This window comes from Paramormyrops kingsleyae, chromosome 20 (genome assembly GCF_048594095.1).
Source record: "Paramormyrops kingsleyae isolate MSU_618 chromosome 20, PKINGS_0.4, whole genome shotgun sequence".
Classification (NCBI taxonomy): Eukaryota; Metazoa; Chordata; class Actinopteri; order Osteoglossiformes; family Mormyridae; genus Paramormyrops; species Paramormyrops kingsleyae.
The window spans coordinates 9450849-9468197 of NC_132816.1; the positions used below are offsets into that span (position 1 = coordinate 9450849).

The window sequence follows — 17349 nt, forward strand, 5'->3', positions numbered from 1 at the left end:
GTTGAATCTTACTTGTCTTTGTTGTTTTATATCCAAAAAGTGGATAATGTTAACCTGTTTATCTGGGTAAATATGCCTATTGTGCTTTTTTTCCCCCATTTGGGATGTTTAATTTAGTTGGTAATTGAATTAAAGGAGAAATACTGTATTAACAGGCATTTACACAAATTTTGTCTTGAAAATATAATCCTGAAGGGTATCGCACACAAACCCCTGCAGGGTAGTTTCTAAAGGAATCTGGTGGAGATTCCGTCACACAAACCTAAAGACAATGCCGTGGGAGGTACCTCGTTATACTGGATGGCTCAGTCAAGAAGGAAAACCTGTTCTGCTAGATGTGGGCGCAGTCATACGGCTAAGTGGCGACCTGTCTGACTGGCAGCAATCAGAGACGCCAGCGATCTGCCAGCAGTCTGCCTCGGGTTCCAGACGTTCTCAGGTTGTACATTCATTCCCAGTGGGCTCCGAAGATGCCCTACCAGCCCACCGGCGGCCCTAAACCCACTGCAGCCATCAGCAGCCAGTCGGATGGCAAGACATTCGAACAGCTACGACAGGAGTGCCTGCAAAAGAAGAAGTTGTTTGAAGACCCCGACTTTCCAGCATGCGACTCGTCACTTTTCTACAGTGAACAAGTCCCTATCAATTTTGAATGGAAGCGTCCAGGGGTATGTACTGTACAATATTCCTAATTATAGGACTAATACTATTCTGAAAGGAAGTGCCCAGCTGTACAGTATGTACAATATACAGCCAAGGCTACAGAATGGACACAATGGTTTCTAATCATGTGCAATGAAACCATGTCATTCACCTGTACCATTTCACTCTGTAATCAGATTTATTTCTATGACCTTTTGTATGAATTAGTAGTGTACAGTGCTACTTAAAGGGCACTGACTGAAACTAGAGCTGGTTTCAAAAACATGACACTAATTCTTCAGTAAACATCCATTCACAAGTTATAACAATTTGTTCTAAAACAGTTGTTTGTAAAGCAATATAGTTTTATACATACTAAATAACAATACATTTTATATTCCAAATCCCCCCTGCTTTGAGCACTGTGCAGCCTGAGATAGGCTCCCGATAGCGGTTAGAAGATGGTTTAGCTATGGTGTGTTTATTGTGTACTCTCCTCAGGGGGCGCATAGAGATCACTTTTTTCTTAACTTCCTGTGTAAGATTTTGTTACTTTGGAAAAACCCACACAAATTCACCATATAGTTGCTAAGGAGGTTCCATCAAGGGCCGTTCCTTTGTTTTCCATTTGGGGTGTTGGCTTCTGAATCGGTGCATTCCATTGCAAACAACATTTCTGTCAGATTGACCTCAAAGAATGTTCACACACCCTCAAAGATACCTCTGCTGCTCCCAGTCGTTTGGAAAGACCTGCTTTACACAGAACTTGATTGTTCAGATTCCTCCGTGTTCTGGGAAAATACACAAATATGTTATCATGAGTGCCCTGCAATGGGTTGGCACCCCATCCTTGGTTGTTCCCTGCCTTGTGCCCTGTGATTGGTTGGTGCCCCATCCTTGGTTGTTCCCTGCCTTGTGCCCTGTGATTGGTTGGTGCCCCATGCTTGGTTGTTCCCTGCCTTGTGCCCTGTGATTGGTTGGTGACCCATCCATGGTTGTTCCCTGCCTTGTGCCTATAGGCTCCAGACCCCCCACGACCCTGAACAGGATAAGCAGTTTCAGAAAATGGATGGATAGATGGATGCTATCATGGCATTTATAAAAATGATTCCATATGTGCAGTAAAAGGCATAACCAAAGGTTGTTTAAAACCACTGTTGTCTAATTTTATTTCAGGAGATCTGTAAAGACCCTAAATTCATCCTGGGTGGAGCTGACAGGACTGACATCTGCCAAGGACAGCTGGGTGAGTGACACGTCTGTCTGAAGGACAAAAGCAACATCACGGAATAAATTTAAAATATGTATTTCGTGTAATTTGGTGGAATGTAACCGTATACTGTATATACACTCACCTAAAGGATTATTAGGAACACCTGTTCAATTTCTCATTAATGCAATTATCTAATCAACCAATCACATGGCAGTTGCTTCAATGCATTTAGGGGTGTGGTCCTGGTCAAGACAATCTCCTGAACTCCAAACTGAATGTCAGAATGGGAAAGAAAGGTGATTTAAGCAATTTTGAGCGTGGCATGGCTGTTGGTGCCAGACGGGCCGGTCTGAGTATTTCACAATCTGCTCAGTTACTGGGATTTTCACGCACAACCATTTATAGGGTTTACAAAGAATGGTGTGCAAAGGGAAAAACATCCAGTATGCGGCAGTCCTGTGGGCGAAAATGCCTTGTTGATGCTAGAGGTCAGAGGAGAATTGGCCGACTGATTCAAGCTGATAGAAGAGCAACTTTGACTGAAATAACCACTCGTTACAACCGAGGTATGCAGCAAAGCATTTGTGAAGCCACAACACGCACAACCTTGAGGCGGATGGGCTACAACAGCAGAAGACCCCACCGGGTACCACTCATCTCCACTACAAATAGGGAAAAATTTGCACGAGCTCACCAAATTTGGACAGTTGAAGACTGGAAAAATGTTGCCTGGTCTGATGAGTCTCGATTTCTGTTGAGACATTCAAATGGTAGAGTCAGAATTTGGCGTAAACAGAATGAGAACATGGATCCATCCTGCCTTGTTACCACTGTGCAGGTTGGTGGTGGTGGTGTAATGGTGTGGGGGATGTTTTCTTGGCACACTTTAGGCCCCTTAGTGCCAATTGGGCATCGTTTAAATGCCACGGCCTACCTGAGCATTGTTTCTGACCATGTCCATCCCTTTATGACCACCATGTACCCATCCTCTGATGGCTACTTCCAGCAGGGTAATGCACCATGTCACAAAGCTCGATTCATTTCAAATTGGTTTCTTGAACATGACAACGAGTTCACTGTACTAAAATGGCCCCCACAGTCACCAGATCTCAACCCAATAGAGCATCTTTGGGATGTGGTGGAACGGGAGCTTCGTGCCCTGGATGTGCATACCACAAATCTCCATCAACTGCAAGATGCTATCCTATCAATATGGGCCAACATTTCTAAAGAATGCTTTCAGCACCTTGTTGAATCAATGCCACATAGAATTAAGGCAGTTCTGAAGGCGAAAGGGGGTCAAACACCGTATTAGTATGGTGTTCCTAATAATCCTTTAGGTGAGTGTATATATATGCTTCTAGGAGCCTGACATGAACTCTCCTAGCAGTGCACTTTACACAACTTAATGTTTCCCATTCCTTTTGAAGGTCACTTGTTGTCATCCTCTGATTCATGAGAAAAGGTCATTTCTGGCATTAGAGAGTCACTTTTGCCCTTTATCTGGCTGGTTTATGGTTGGTCCCAGTGTCTCCTGCATCACCTTATTCTGGAGTACTTCTGTCTGTCGCAGAATCAGGATTAAACAGGGCTTTAAAAATGCAGATTTGTTTAAAAATACAGAGTGGTCTCTTAATTTTTTCCACACCTGTATATATAGGCCAATCTAAATATCAATTAGTGAAAAATTGACTTAGGAATTTTTGGTATTTGGGAAGTGCAGACATGAATGCTAGCAGTGCTATTGTTAGCTTATCTATGATCTAGCTTATCTTCTGTGATAGTACATGAATAGTACGTGCATGGAAATAATAACTTTTACTCACATACTTTTCATGTTCACTGAAGTTTTAAAAAGTGATCAACAAAACAAAATTGCTGTAAGGCCAAACTGATTCTTCAGTCAACATTTCTGAATGTCATATGTCACTTAAAGAAATGAACAATTTTGTAAAAGTTTCAATTTGCAGTCTAATTTAATATTATTAACAATACATTTTATTCCTTTTTTCAATTTGAATGGCCTTCAATATGTATAATGTAGGTAATTAATCAGTTCTAGGACATTGCAAAAAAACCTATATTAAAGTTTTTTTGTTTCTGACTTTGGGGGACAGTGATGTTTTTTGAAATTACTTTTTGTAATAGAAAATGACAATAATGAAGTCTGATTCAGTGCTGGTGTTATGTTCTTTTGACTTAGCACTATGTCTGTCACATTCTAGATAATGTCTTTCAGAATGCATTATATTTGTAAATCTGTGATCTTGAATTGGAATTCAAGAATTGTGAAAAAACGTAACCGATTCATTTTTCACATATTTTTTCTCCAAAAATCATCTATTGGCATTGCTGAATTGCTGCAGTATCCATATTGCCAGATTTGCAGCACTGAGTGTGACCAACGTGGGCCGTTTGCATTGCAGGTGACTGCTGGCTGCTGGCTGCTGTGGCCTCAATGACCCTTCATAAGGAAACACTGACCAGAGTCGTTCCTCCGGAACAGAACTTCGACCAGGGCTATGCTGGCATCTTCCACTTCCAGGTCCAGCTCCTGCGCAGTGTTTATATATCACTGTAGTGGACAGTGGGGTGTTTGAGATTACTGTTTCATATTTCACACACTGCATCTTTCAGAGTCGATAGCAGTGTTGTTATTGATCAATTTGAGCTTGTATTTGTAACTGTGCTCCATATATCAACAAGCTTTTTCAAAAACTGAGTATATTTATAACACAGTTGCCAACCTAGATGCTTCTCTTCATGTAGTTCTGGCAGCACAACAAATGGCTGGACGTGGTCGTTGATGACAGGTTACCCACGGTTCGAAGCCGCCTGATTTTTCTTCACTCAGCTGATAGCAATGAGTTCTGGAGCGCCTTGCTGGAGAAAGCCTATGCTAAGTAAGTAGAAATTACAAAGACAACAACATTTATGTTAAAATGAATCATTTACCAGCTAAGGGATCACAGATACCAGCCAAGGGATCACAGATACCAGCCAAGGGATCACAGATACCAGCCAAGGGATCACAGATAAAAGCTAAGGCATCACAGATACAAGATAAGGGATCACAGATACCAGTTAAGGGATCACAGATGCCAGTTAAGGGATCACAGATACCAGTTAAGTGATCACTGACACCAGCTAAGACACCATGGATACCAGACAAGGGATCACAGATAAAGACAGTGATCAGTGGTTGGAGGAATAGTTGATGTGTCATTGGGACAGATTATTTTTAGGGCATTTCTTAAAATTAGGGGATTCTGATGACGGGATGTGGGTGGGTGGGTCATTCCACCATCAAGGAGCCACATGAAAATTCATACTATGTGTTGGTTAGCGGAAAGGCAGGCTCATATTGTGTTGGATCAGTGCATTTGAACATAGGATTTCATAATTGATGTAAATAAATTCTGGCTCCCTGCAGGCTGAATGGGAGCTATGAGGCCCTGAAGGGCGGCAGCACTCTGGAGGCCTTGGAGGACTTCAGCGGTGGCGTGGGGGAAGTGTACGAGACCAAGAGCCCCCCAGAACAGCTCTTCCAAATCCTGCAGAAGGCCCTGCGACGAGGCTCCATGATGGGCTGCTCAATCGACGTAAGGCTTCAATATCGATGTTAGCTGGATAAAGCTGAGCCGTGGCTTTGGGAGGAGAGTTATGCTGAACATCTAGTCATTTGAGTATTGAAGGCAGGCGCTCTCGCCTTCGAGTCACCTCAGTTCACTGTCTGCATTACCCAAACTGAATTTGTCTAATACTATCGAATATTACTAAATAGTTACCTTGTCCTTAACTTTGTAGATGCAAACCCTAACATGAAAAAATGATCCAGCCTATATACTGTGGTAATGCTGCCAGGCGTCTCCTCCCAGAATACACTTAGTCACTCATTCTCAAGGCATAAAACCAAATGAGCAGACAGCAAAAACTACTACTGCTAAACTGTATATGTCCACTGCTGTGCTGTATACATTCACTGTTCACTGCTAAACTGTATATGTCCACTGCTGTGCTGTATACATTCACTGTTTACAGCTGTGCTCTATATGTTCGCTGTTTATTCAACGTTCCATCATTATATTCTCCAGGAAATGGTGCTACATTTAATAACTACCTTGTAATGTCACCCTAGATCACAAGTTCTGCTGAGTCCGAGGCTCAGACATCCACAGGCCTGGTTAAGGGGCATGCCTATTCTATCACAGGGCTCGAAGAGGTATGGGACACTGCACTGCTTAATGTTTAAAATGGCGATCAGATATTCATATCATATATATATATAAATGTTAAAGGTTTATTAACGATGTTTCGTTCTGGTATGAATATAAGCAACAATGGGGTCTGTAATGCAGAGCTGGTGTAGCTTGGAAGCTGACTGAGTGTATGTCTAAAACTGAGATTTCAGCAGAAAAAGAAATCGTAAAAACCACTGAACACGTGGCAAGGTAGCATCTACCAATGATCTGAATGCAGCTTAAGAGAAATTGAATGGACTGAATGAAATGTGCCAGCACTCTACGGTCTTTCTTCACAAAGAGCAGCACCCATAGCCAGCACTCTACGGTCTTTCTTCACAAAGAGCAGCACCCATAGCCAGCACTGTACAGTCTTTCTTCACAAAGAGCAGCACCCATACAGATGCACACTCATCTGGCCTGGGCATTTCACCTTTTCTTGTTCATTTATGCCCATTCGACCATAAAATTGTCTTTTATTCCACTTTTAAATTGGGGAAAAGGGGTTATTTTTCTCAAGGAAGCTTTCACACACACAAACAAACATGTGCAACATTCTCCTTTACATTGAAGTTGATGATAAGTAACATTGTTTTGTAAATACTGCAGGTAAAATTCCGTGGGAGAGTGGTTCAGCTAATCCGAATCAGAAACCCCTGGGGACAGGTGGAGTGGAACGGGCCATGGAGTGACAAGTAGGGGGCGCTCAGCTACTCCGTTTGTCTTACCGTGTCTTGTCACCAGAAACAGCCGCAATGTGACACCGTTTCACTTTCCCAGCTCATCTGAGTGGAATGTAATTGACAAGGCCGAGAAGAATCGCTTGCTGGAGAGGGCCACGGATGATGGAGAATTCTGGTAAATCAGATTAACATCATATTAGCATTATTAACAGCGTAAAGATGACTAGCTCTCAACATGAATCATTATCAATAAAACTTCAAGTATCAATTTACTAAGAATACACAATGAATAATAAATAATTATGTATGATAATTAATTATAATTAATAGTTATTAATGTTATAAATGTTTATAAACTATATAATAAGCACCATTCAATAGCAGTGTGCCATATATACTGTATCTTATACACTTCTGCACATTTTAAACAGTTTCCTGTTCAAGCCAGTATAAAAGATGAATTAGTTTATCATTTACTTCTGGTACAGTTCTGGCATTTAGAAATTTGGTATTTTTAGTTATATGTACTGTTTCATTTTCTTTTGTCTCTGAATTTCAGGATGGAGTTTAATGACTTCAAGAACAATTATGACAGAGTCGAGATCTGCAACCTGACGCCGGATTCACTGTCTGACAGCACCAAGAAGAAATGGGAGGTGAAGGTGTTTGAGGGAAACTGGATTCGGGGATCAACAGCTGGAGGATGCCGCAATTACATCGGTGAGGTCATGCTTCTTTCAAAGAGCCTGACATGTCAACTGAATTTGTACTATTCTTACATTATTAACAAGGGAATTTGAATAAAACAATCAACAATTCAGCTTCCATAATTTATGATTGCTGAAGTCTGTGGAACTTTCTGTCTAATAAAAAGAACATTATTCTGTCCATTATTTTCTCTCAGGGGAGCCTTGCCTTAATTAGTAAATTAAAGACTTAATTTTACATTCACACAATAAGTGCATCAATTGCTGTCTGTTCGAGTGGTTAAACTCATCACATACAGCGCATTTTGGATCACTGGATATATGCAAACATGACTTATGCATAAAATGAAGAATGAGTGAAATAACTGCATTTTGGATATGCAATTAATAATGTCATTTTAAATGCTCCAGACACATTTTGGACAAACCCTCAGTTCAAGCTGACCCTGGTGGACCCTGATAAGGATGATAATGAAGACCTGTGCAATGTCATCATCGCTGTCATGCAGAAGAACAGACGCAAGCTACGGAAGGAAGGACTCGACCTGGAGACCATCGGCTTTGCGGTTTATGAGGTACCTCCTACTGTTCCTGCCAGAAAACTGCAGACCTGTCAGTAGTAGACTGAAGTCAAAGGATGATGCTCCATCAAGTAAAGTTTTCCCTTTGAGCAAAATATTTTTAGTTGATAGGTTGTATTTTTAGAGGTTTTGCATTTCATTGAAATTTAATGCTAAATTTGGATCATTCGCAGTGTCCTGATGGCAAGGATCATGTTGACAAAGACTTCTTCCGCTATAACGCCTCTAAAGCACGGAGCAAGTCATACATCAACGTGCGAGAGCTCTCCCAACGCTTCCAGTTGCCCGCTGGGAATTATCTGCTTGTGCCAACCATCTTCCAGCCCCATCTCGAGGCTGACTTCCTGATAAGGATATTCTCAGAGACCAAAGTCAACTGTCTGTACGTTTCAGTAGCTGTAGTGCAGTAACTGGTCATATTTCATTTAGCGGGTAGCAGCAACACCTCACCTCTCCAGGGTCGAGGGCTTCAGGTTCACCTTGACTCTGTTGTGTTATGAAGGTTTAACCCAGGTGCTCTGGTTTCCAAAGACATGCAGAGGATAACTGGCATCCCTGTGTGTATGTGGGTGTGTGTTGGGGGGGAGGGTTATGTATACCATCTGTTGTGAAGACCAAATGTCCCCACAATGTGATGAAAAAAAACCTGTAATTTTGACATTGTGGTATAAAAACCTGTTATTTTGACATTGTGGGGGCATTTTTAGTCCCCACAAGGGAAACTCAATTTGTTTATGGTTTAGGTTAGGGCTGCATAGGGATTAGGCTTGTCATTGTTGGGATTAGGGTTTTGCCCATACAAATGAATGGACAGTCCCCACAAAGATATTAGTACAAACATGTGTCTGTGTGTCTGTGTGGTCAAGTATATATTACATTGTGGGTAAAAAGTCAGTATAAAAATACTAATTTCACTCCACAGGGAAATGGGTAACTCCATTGAGGCCAACCTGCCAGAAGTAAGTACTGTAAACCCACAGGAAACGCATGGAGCCTTTGATAATGGGGGACCCTTCTAGGAGTCCCACGTCTGCCTATTTCTCTGTTGCTCCAGCCCCCTAAGCCACTTTGATAATGGGGGACCCTTCTAGGAGTCCCACGTCTGCCTATTTCTCTGTTGCTCCAGCCCCCTAAGCCACTTTGATAATGGGGGACCCTTCTAGGAGTCCCACGTCTGCCTATTTCTCTGTTGCTCCAGCCCCCTAAGCCACTTTGATAATGGCGGACCCTTCTAGGAGTCCCACGTCTGCCTATTTCTCTGTTGCTCCAGCCCCCTAAGCCACTTTGATAATGGGGGACCCTTCTAGGAGTCCCACGTCTGCCTATTTCTCTGTTGCTCCAGCCCCCTAAGCCACTTTGATAATGGCGGACCCTTCTAGGAGTCCCACGTCTGCCTATTTCTCTGTTGCTCCAGCCCCCTAAGCCACTTTGATAATGGGGGACCCTTCTAGGAGTCCCACGTCTGCCTATTTCTCTGTTGCTCCAGCCCCCTAAGCCACTTTGATAATGGCGGACCCTTCTAGGAGTCCCACGTCTGCCTATTTCTCTGTTGCTCCAGCCCCCTAAGCCACTTTGATAATGGGGGACCCTTCTAGGAGTCCCACGTCTGCCTATTTCTCTGTTGCTCCAGCCCCCTAAGCCACTTTGATAATGGGGGACCCTTCTAGGAGTCCCACGTCTGCCTATTTCTCTGTTGCTCCAGCCCCCTAAGCCACTTTGATAATGGGGGACCCTTCTAGGAGTCCCACGTCTGCCTATTTCTCTGTTGCTCCAGCCCCCTAAGCCACTTTGATAATGGCAGACCCTTCTAGGAGTCCCACGTCTGCCTATTTCTCTGTTGCTCCAGCCCCCTAAGCCACTTTGATAATGGCGGACCCTTCTAGGAGTCCCACGTCTGCCTATTTCTCTGTTGCTCCAGCCCCCTAAGCCAAGTGCACCTGCGGAGGAGACCAAGGAGGAGCAGGGCCTGAGGAAGCTCTTCCAGCAGATCGCTGGATCGGTAAGGCACACACATACAGGCCATTGTGTATGTGATTACTGAATGCATTCTGCTGTATAATTACCTGCAGTCCCACTACTGTTTAATATGTCACATATTTACAGCATTAGTGTCTGGTACATAAATAAGCATTCAAATTATAATGTCCAGACTCATACAGCTTGTATATTTTCTGTGATTTTTTTTTTTACTTTATATCTCTGCCTACTTGGTCTACATGTTAGTTTTAGTTTATATGTGTACAACGGGATTAAAGGAAGAACTTATTTACTGTTCCCTTATCAGGACCAGGTGATCAGTGCATTTGAGCTGCAGCACGTGCTGACGGAGGTGCTCAGGAGGAGTGAGTGAACCACCACACACACACCTTCACTATCAAAGCATAGGCAACACATCGCAAAGCTCTGCTCCATTCATTTGTGATCTGCTCATTTGTTTATTCATTTCCTTCTCAGGACAGGAGGTCAAGTTTGATGAACTGTCCATTGACACCTGTCACAGCATGATCAATCTCATGGATGTATCCTCTGCGGGCTGGATTAATTTTGGAAGCAGATCAAATATTCCCTCTGTAATAAGTGTAATGCTAAACTCCCTGTTGCTACAGCAAGCTATAGCAGACACTAACCAAGGGCAGTATTCTACACATGACAGCTGTTACAGAACGTTCTGGGATCACCTTTCCCTCATTCACAGTTTAGGAAAAGTGCACTTTTTGGAAATTTTTGCATGATGTTTTCAGCTCTAGTCCAGTCCTTTTCATAGCTGAGCTGCACCAGTCTAAGGATTAGCCGTGTGCATCTGATGTATTTTGTCATGTAAACAACTTGCAGTAGTTTTGGTATTTTTGAATCTTAATTGATAAAGAACCTTAACGTTAAAAGATATATTGTTGTATAAAAGTTTACATATATTGGACTTGACTGAATACATACAGGTGGATAACTCTGGTACTATGGATTTTCAAGAGTTCAAAATCTTCTGGGATAAATTCAAGAAATGGATGGTATGTATAGATAAACATTTTAAAGTCTTGTTTTGCTTCTCGATTTCTCTCGGGAAAGGAAACCTACTGTGGTATAAAGAATACTGATAATAAACTGTAAGATGGCCATTATTTTCAGTTTAATTTGCAAGGATCAACCTTTGCTTACTTGATTGCTGAGATTCTGTAACATGGATAAACAGGCAAGCAGATACCTGGAACCTGTTTAAAATGAACCTGGCACCCTTCACAGGAGAGGTTAGGGCCTACACACCAAACAGGTGCATTACATAATTTCTGCTTGTACAATAATTAGTATCTGCAGCACTACACCCTGCTGTTGACCAAGCCTACCACACCTTGGAGGCGCAGTTTAATAAAAAATAAAATAATTTAAAAAAAACAAAAGAACTGGATTGACGTCTTGGGGCAGGGTGCCAAGGGGTGTGTGGCAGGGAAGGGCTCCACAAGGTTGAGTCAGTAATACTTCATAGCCGGTCTGGCTGGCCTGCTGTCTGAGGTGAGGGTGTTTCTGTTTTTCAGATGCTGTTCCTCTCATTTGACACGGATCGCAATGGGCGTATGTCTTCCTACGAGCTGCGCAGTGCCCTTAAAGCCGCAGGTGAGGCACACCTACATAAAACTGACACCTTCAGGGTTGGAGCTTGAATCCTGCTTTTGCTGTGTGTCTGGAGTCTGCATGTTCTCCCAGTGGTGTGTAGGTTCCCTCTGGGCACTTTGGGGTCTGCATGTTCTCCCAGTGGTGTGTAGGTTCCCTCTGGGCAATTTGGGGTCTGTATGTTCTCCCAGTGGTGTGTAGGTTCCCTCTGGGCACTTTGGGGTCTGCATGTTCTCCCAGTGGTGTGTGGGTTCCCTCTGGGCACTTTGGGGTCTGTATGTTGTCCCAGTGGTGTGTGGGTTCCCTCTGGGCACTTTGGGGTCTGTATGTTCTCCCAGTGGTGTGTGGGTTCCCTCTGGGCACTTTGGGGTCTGTATGTTCTCCCTGTAGTGTGTGGGTTCCCTCTGAGCAGTATCTCTACATTGCCCATAGTGTGTGATTAGATTTGTCCTGCCATATTTACTTCTTTGAATAGACTCCAGGTTCATCAGGTCAAATAAAGCGATGTTCCCACAGGACCATGGTGAAACATACAGAAAGCATGTGACAAAAGGGAGGGATTCAGAATCATTTCTGTATAAGTGCAAAAACACAGGACAGTGTAAGAAAAGGGGTGTGGGTATAATATTGTATCCACATAGTGCCTGAGTGTGTAATCAATCATAGCAGCATAGAGCAGTAGAAATAATACAATAGTGTCTGTAAACTGACAATAAATTGTGCCAGTGGTGGGGTGTGTGTGTGTGTGTGGGGGGGGGGGGGGGGGTTGGTTGTGTGGTTCCATGTTCAGGATGATTGAATAAGCAGGGATTGATTAATAAAAATAAGACAAAGAACCATTCAAACCCAGAGTGTATGAAACAAACATGTGGCTTTACTCTGCAGGGATGCAAGTTAACAACAAGCTACTGCAGCTCATCTGCTTGAGGTTTGCCGACTCCAACTTCGAGATCGACTTCGATGACTATCTCACCTGCATCGTACGGCTGGAAAACATGTTCAGTGAGTAACGTGTCAACCTCCCCATCGGAGGCTGCAAACAGGCAGAAGCGAATAGGTCACACGGCGCCTGATCCTGTTTATAATTACCGGATCTTTACACAGGGGTCTTCCAAGCACTGGACAGTGCAAAGAGAGGAGTGGTTTCCATGAATTTTAGTCAGGTAATACATTTTTCCTTCATCATAGTTTATTTTTCTCAATACACTACACTATTTATTATATATTTGGTTTTACTCTATTTTAATCCATTCCGTAATGTCATGCAAAGCCACACAGTAACTGGTGTGACCATATGATGATGACAGGAATGTCTTGTCTCAACAGTTTCTCTTACTATCCATGAATGTTTGAGAACCAGATGCTGAAGATCAGGAGACGTGTCAAAGAAAAGTTGTAATGTTTTCATCTGCTAACATTAGTAATAAATCCCAAAGCCAGATATCCATTAAGCTGACTACACACTCCTTACCCATGTTTCCAAAGGTGATATTATACTACATAACCTATTTCATATAATAATTAGGCTTCTGAAATGAAATTATTTTTAAATAACTGTATCAGCCACCTTGTAAAACAATCACACTTGTGAGAACTGGTTTGGCAGGGGACCACTTGCTAAAAGAAATGTTCAAAGGGACTCGTGGAACTGGCATAATAAAGGCTAATTATGAGTAATGAGCTGTGGGCTAATGCGATGTTTTATTACACTGCTAACAAACATCTAATAATATATAGCGACTGTAAAAGTTCCTGTTTAATCCATGATTTTTCTTCGGAAAAACAAGTCATCTTGACCTTTCAATTTCATATTCATGAGTAAAGCTACACTTCATGCCTGGTAATGTGTCACATTTTTACCTTAAATCTGATAAACAACATTGCATTTTAAGATGATTTTTATTCAAGAAAAACGGCACTGTTGGAATGTACAATACATATCCACCTATGAATACCATAATGGAGAAGAAGTTACATAAATAAAAGTACCACAGAGAAAAATCTGGGCTCTACTTTTTTCTTTTGAAAAACCAGGGGTGGATCTGACAAGTAATTTAAAAGATGCAGTTTTAAAAGAAACTCAATCAGGTTCTCCCGTTTCCATCTAATGACATGCAACCTACCCCCTGCATGAGACCTTGTGCTTATCAGGAAAAGGCCCAGACTTACTGCGACCTGGTACTGGATAAGCTACTTGGAAGATGGATGGGCATTTTCCCCTTATCTTGTATTACATTCAAGAATCAACACATATTATAAAACGATGACAGCATGATATAGAATGACAGCAACTGAAGAACATCCAGACCTTTTACAAAGGGGTGGCCAGACTAGACCTAATGATTTTACTGGGGTGGCAATGGGATTAAACACAAACTCAGCATCCTAAGAAACTGGCATGTGGTGAAAATGACAAGTATCACGATATGCGTAATAGAATTAACAAATATTCTATTGCCCCTCATCCCAGAAAAAAGAGGGAAAAAATACATGTAGGCCTACATGAATCCATGTCATTTTCTCTGTATAATATGTGACACACCTAAGACAATTTGAATACAGACTCAGAGCTTCATTTTCCATTTCACTCTTTAACCAGAGAACAATTCATGTCAAGCCTATCATTAGCAGATATTTACAAAGAGTATCAGTTAAACTCTGATGTGTGTGGAGTTTGCATGTGTTCTCCCTGTGGTTTCCTCCCACTTTCCAAAAACATGCTAAGGCTGATTGGAGTTACCAAATGGTGTGTTTGGTTTTTGACTGGTACTGTAGGTATTCCTTAACATGTCTTAAATAGTGCATTCATAATACTTTCAATACTTTCAGTACAGTAATTTTCATACAAGACAACGCACCATCCTATGCTGCTAAAAATACCATTGAATCCTTGGCTGCAATGGGTATAAAGGGAGAAAAACTCATGGTGTGTCCATCATCATTCCCTGACCTCAACCCTATTGAGAACCTGTGGAGCTGGAGATCTATGAGGGCGAGTGGCAGTAAACCTACAAACAGCAGCTCTGGGAGGCCATTCTGGCATCTTCAGATGAGATACAGGCAGAAACTATCGATGGACTTCCAAGTTCAATGGATGAGAGAGCTGTTAAGGTGATATCATGGAGGGGCTCTTATGTTAACATGTAACTTGATCAGTAAAGATGATTTTGATTGAAATATTTGTTTTTGGAAAAATTATCTACATAAAGTAAATATATGACAGATGTTCATGTCCATGACAGATGTAAATTTTCCTTTACAATCAACTTGATGTTTTGAAACTGTTATGCATAATAATTTGGAACACTGTATTTTCAGTAATTTGAAAAAAGCTACTGCATCATCATTGATAGTTTTGTTCTATAAAATCCAGATTATTAAATTGTCTAATATGATAGTTGGTGATTAAAAAATCATTATTCACTGTCAATGGCATTGACTAGGAAAAATGAATAAAAACAGCATATGCATAATAATTTGGAACACTGTGTATTAGACACGAGGTTTTAATGTTATGGCTGATCGGTATATATCTACATATATGTCTAATTTTATATAAAATTAGCGGACATTGCCTTGTGCAAGGTATATCTGGAAGGGCACACATTACACTTTTAAAATATTTTGTTCATACACTACACTTTCATGTCTTGTACTTTTTAAAATATTTTTACTCCCTTATTATTAGCACCAATCAGGAAAATGCACCTGAGTCTCGTTGTGCTACAGTGCCATGACAATAAAGCTTTCAATTTCTCTGCATTGGTTTGAGGGCCACCCGACTGCAATTCAGAGTGCACTATCGCCATCTACTGATCATTCACAATCTGCAGGTGGAACAAACTCAGCCTGACATCCCAACGGAACCTGAAGGATTATCATAATACATCTCCTGGTCAAACCAACTTAATGATCTTGTAAAGGATCAATGTATTTGTCTTTAATACTATAATTTAGTTACAAACCATGTTGACTAGCCATGCTACACATGGCATGTTATTTGAGTGTATCTCAGGAGAGGGTACTGCATGCATGTGTGCACAGGTGGTGACTTCCAGAAAACCCAGTACACACAGCACAGTGGCTCAGTAGGTGGCGCTGTAGCCACACCAACAGGGTTTTGAGTACTTACACCTCCTTTCTATGCATGTTCTTCCTGTGTTCCGGTGGGTTTCTTGCATCAGTCTACGATCATCCTATTTTGTGAATTAATGTCCCTAAATTGTCCTCGGCATTTGACTGAGTGTTTGCCCAGGGAAACAACATCTAATACAGGGTATCTCTGCCCTGTGCCACCTGTGATAGGCTCCAGTCTGCCCAGGACCGCCTGTGACAGGGTCCAGGCTGCCCTGGGCCGCCTGTGATAGGGTCCAGGCTGTCATGTGCCACCTGTGATAGGCTCCAGGCTGCCCTGTGCCATCTGTGATAGGCTCCAGGCTGCCCTGTGCTGTCTGTGATAGGCTCCTGGCTGCCCTGTCTCGTCTGTGATAGGCTCAAGGCTGCCCTGGGCCACCTGTGATAGGCTCCTGGTTGTCTTGTGCCCAGACTTAGCTGAAGCTGCTCTTTCTACATTTGGCTTTGATACAAATAACCTAAAAACGAAAAATTACCTAAAGACGAAAAAGCTAACCTCTCCTCATAAGACATTCCTCTAAGATCAGGAATCATTCTTGTAGCCCTACATTGCACCATTTCCAAGACAGCAATGTCCTTTTTAAGGTATGGTGACCAAACCTGTACACAATATTCTAGGTGGGGTCTTACAAATCATTAAATTGTTCACAAATGCATTCTTAAATTGATTAATTCCATTATTATTGTAAGTTGAAAGCACATGCCAGTTGCTCCTAATTAGCATAGGTATTAGCGTGTCAAAAAAAAATTTAAATGCCAAACACAGAAGAGTAATGCAGGCCACTGGAGGGGGGCTGGCTTGCTCAGAAGTATCAGACCTGGATCAGTGCTTCGGGACCATGTATAGGGGAAACGCCATTCTCAGGTGAGCCATGAACAGAGCATCTGCAGCTGGAGCCCTTCACAGCAGTGTCTTGCACCTGTTTCAATGATGCCTTTCTGTCATAAGATTAATTCTAAGGTATAATCACACAGTCAATTAAATGTTAAGTATTTACTGTATATATATATATATAGTGAAATGTGGCAATAAATAAATATGTAATGTTTGCATTAATAAATATATTGTAAATACATTGTAAATTGTAGCAATAAATAAATGATAATGATATGAAATGTGTGCATTAATAAATCTGTTAAAACTGGTTTTCTTCCTGTTTTTATTTATTTATTGCTTATTTGTTTGTTTGTTTCAATGGCACTGCACATGGTGTGGTGGTGCAGCTGTTAGCACTGTTGCCTCACACCTCTGGGATGTGGGTTGAAGTCTGTGCCAGGGTTCCATATGTGTTGAATACAGTCCAAAAACATCCTGAGGTTAATTGCATTTGACAAATTGCCCATAGGTGTGCCTGGAAGACAATTTTAAAATGCCATTATATTTTGAAGATTTTGTACACTTAGGGGTACAACACTGCTTGTAATATTGTTTTTCTTGTTTCTGAAACAGTTTATCCTTTCATGTACTCATAGTTCCTCAAACTAAAGCAAGTGAGCCGTGTTTCACGCTTGCGGATATGACATCACCGCACTGTGTGTAAAGAG

At 41.8% G+C, this 17349-nt stretch overlaps 1 protein-coding gene across 1 annotated transcript; it reads left to right on the forward strand.

The window, feature by feature from the left end:
• The first annotated feature begins 348 nt into the window (after nt 1–348).
• Nucleotides 349–13350, forward strand: capn9 (calpain 9). Its single transcript, XM_072703854.1, has 20 exons — nt 349–668; nt 1819–1888; nt 4282–4400; nt 4625–4758; nt 5289–5457; nt 5994–6077; nt 6706–6791; nt 6877–6954; nt 7339–7499; nt 7898–8061; nt 8241–8449; nt 8990–9026; nt 9986–10066; nt 10352–10409; nt 10522–10586; nt 11004–11072; nt 11595–11673; nt 12556–12672; nt 12775–12833; nt 12997–13350. The coding sequence occupies exons 1-20, from the start codon at nt 471–473 to the stop codon at nt 13021–13023; spliced, it is 2064 nt and encodes a 687-aa protein (XP_072559955.1). The 5' UTR covers nt 349–470; the 3' UTR covers nt 13024–13350.
• Nucleotides 13351–17349: the final 3999 nt, after the last annotated feature.

Bases quoted from the DNA above. Each gene is read 5' to 3' on its own strand.
- capn9 (XM_072703854.1), top strand. From the start codon at position 471: ATGCCCTACCAGCCCACCGGCGGCCCTAAACCCACTGCAGCCATCAGC. The intron at 4,759-5,288 runs GTAAGTAGAAAT...GGCTCCCTGCAG, and splicing joins CTGGAGAAAGCCTATGCTAA to GCTGAATGGGAGCTATGAGG. The intron at 5,458-5,993 runs GTAAGGCTTCAA...ATGTCACCCTAG, and splicing joins TGATGGGCTGCTCAATCGAC to ATCACAAGTTCTGCTGAGTC.